Below are 2787 nucleotides of genomic sequence, written 5' to 3' on the forward strand. Positions count from 1 at the left end.
ACACAGCCTAATTTTCATTTTTGGGTGAACTAACCCTTTAAGTAAAGCTTGCAACATGTCTGCGAGAAACTTACAGCTTATATATTATCCTCTCAAGCAGTTGCAGACGTAGTGTTTTGACTGAACCACTTCTGCTGTACGAGATGAGAACACATTATTATCTGGGTCATGAAAGAGTCTGCGTTTGTGATCGGTTTCCTTCTTTATTTACTGCAAAGCGTTGCTCTGTCTAGATGCGCTTAAATCTGCACTACCGATGCTTTACTGTCACGTATCACACATGCACACTTAAATAAGCCGACAGTGTTAACTCAGCGGTAGAGTTACTCTTACGGGACACTGCACTTATTCACACTCACAGAAGTACAGTATTTGCATGCACTTTAAAGCCTTGCCAGTTAAATCTTTCATTCGCGTGCTGTTCTGGCGTGCACTTTTTCTGAGCGCATACACTCGAAGCTTGCGCACTAAAAATCCTGTCAAACAGCGCCTGATTACTGAACTAAGTTATCTTTTGCGCTAATACTGTCAAAACACACAAGGTTTACATATGAACACAGTTGGTTATGTCTAAAATGAAAGTAAACAGTTGAGAGAATAACGGATACATGCCTGTATCGTAGATGCGTGCAGGTCTTAAAGGGACAGTACTAAACATGCTGCCGACTGTCATTAAAGGGATAGTCCACCCCAAAATGTAATTTCTGTCATTATTTAGCCATTCACATGTTGTCCCAAACCTAGTATTAATTTCTTTCTTGTGCTGAACACAAAATAAGATATTTTGAAGAATGTGGGTAACCAAACAGTTGCTGGTCCACATTGAATTTGATAGTTTGAAAAAATACTATGGAAGTCGCTGTCGACCAGCAACTGTTTGGTTTTCCACGTTCCTCAAAAAAAGTTCTTCATTGTGAGGTAAACACACAAAGTTTGTGCTTTCTAATACAATATTGACTGTTTTTGCTCAAGTTCACTGACAAAGTGGGGGGGATGCCCCCAGACCCATCTACAAGGGTCATATTCCAAACTATGTCACTTTTTTGACCTCTTGTGAGTTTGTAGGCATGATAAAATGATAGTTAAATAAATAATAGTTTTTATCTTCGCCCACTTTGGCCTAATATATCCGCCATTCTTTTTTATATCTTGTTACCTTAAAATTCTTTGTCTTTATAATAGGGAAATTAGTTTGGCTGTAATGCTCAGACAACTTGCAAAATAGTAAAACCAACATGACAAATAATTGTGATAAAATCGTGAATCATGATATTTCTAAAGAAAAAGTCGTGATATGATATTTTTGCCATATCGCCCACCCCTAGTACCGCCCCAGTGACAGGTTTTGTACCTTCTTTTCCTGCGAGTTTTACTGTGTAAGAGACCCTTTAAGCAACTTCATGATGTTGAAGTAAGTAGTAATCGGGTTTTATTGCATCTGGTTCATTTGAAACCCCATTATGAATGCGGTTTTATAGATTTGAGAATTAGTAACTACAGGGGCAAATACATTTTCACACTGGCCCAGTTGGTATTATATTGGTATTAGAACTTTTTTGCTTTAATAAATAACATTTATCATTTAAAAACTGTGTATTTTGTGATTACTCAGCTTGCCTTTCTTTTATGTTAGATTTTGTTTTCGTTTCTGAGATAAACACAAAAACAGAAGAAATCAGAATGGGGGCACAGTGCTGTATTAATGATAAATATTTGCTGCTTTTCCTGATTTGCCTCTTATGTTAAAAAATTTAGCAGCACCACAGGCATGTGGAACCAGGTGTTTGTCCAGCCGTCACCAGAGGAGGAAGTTCACGTTGGTGAAGACCAAGACCCACGGGTAAGAGCATTCGGCTTCAGTGTGAATCCTTGAAGCTGCTGAGTCAAAACTTCTGTGCCATTTTGAGTTGCCTTAAACACTGTTGTCTTTTAACAGGAAATATATCTGGATGTACTTTTTTCACCTCTACGTTTCACAGCCTCAGCCATCATTAAAGCTTTACAGGTAAAAATCTCAATGTACTTTAATTCACTCTTAAAGGGTTAGTTCACCCAAAAATTAAAATTAGCCCATGATTTACTCACCCTCAAGGCATCCTAGGTGTATATGACTGTCTTCTTTCAGACGAATACAATCGGAGTTATATTTAAAAATGTCCTTGCTCTTCCAAGCTTTACATTGGCAGTGGGTGGATGTTTTTGTTCAACAGTCCAAAAGAGGTGCAATAAAGCGCATCCATCCATGATAAACAGTGCTCCACACAGATTGGGGGGGTGAATAAAGGCCTCCTGTAGCGAATCGATATGCTAGTCTAATGAGAACCAACGTTTGTTTCAAGGAGCAAAGAAAGCAATGTTTCCTTACTTTAGCAAAAGAAAACCTGTCTCCTCTTGGCTTATCGAAATCCTCCGACATTTTTCTTTACAAATCCTCGTTTTGTGCTTCTAATTCGTGACCGCTGTTTTGTTTTGCTCCCTCCTCTGCGCTTCCGCGTTCATCACTAATCACCGGCGCGTGTGCTACACCTGTGTCAATGTCATCCGCTGGAAAAATAAAGCATATGTGTGTGTGTGTGTGTATACAGGTGCATCTCAAAAAATTTGAATATCGTGGAAAGTTTTTTTTTTTCTTTGTAACTTATTTCAAAAAGTTAAACTTTCATATATTCTAGATTCATTACATGTAAAGTAAAACATTTCAAAAGTTCTTTTTGTTTTAATTTTGATGATTCGAGCGTACAGCTCTATATATGTATATGTATGTATGTATGTATGTATGTATGTATG

At 37.8% G+C, this 2787-nt stretch overlaps 1 protein-coding gene across 1 annotated transcript in view; it reads left to right on the forward strand.

Moving 5' to 3' along the window:
• Positions 1-2787, forward strand: part of LOC107703859 (nuclear pore complex protein Nup160-like) — a 68421-nt gene that overhangs the window by 26965 nt on the left and 38669 nt on the right. Inside the window, exons 9-10 of the mRNA XM_016506650.1 lie at positions 1756-1840; positions 1937-2005. Coding sequence (XP_016362136.1) covers positions 1756-1840; positions 1937-2005 — 154 coding nt within the window. The remainder of the gene's footprint in view (positions 1-1755; positions 1841-1936; positions 2006-2787) is intronic.

This window comes from Sinocyclocheilus anshuiensis, unplaced genomic scaffold, assembly GCF_001515605.1.
Source record: "Sinocyclocheilus anshuiensis isolate Anshui unplaced genomic scaffold, SAMN03320099.WGS_v1.1 scaffold2327, whole genome shotgun sequence".
Lineage (NCBI taxonomy): Eukaryota > Metazoa > Chordata > Actinopteri > Cypriniformes > Cyprinidae > Sinocyclocheilus > Sinocyclocheilus anshuiensis.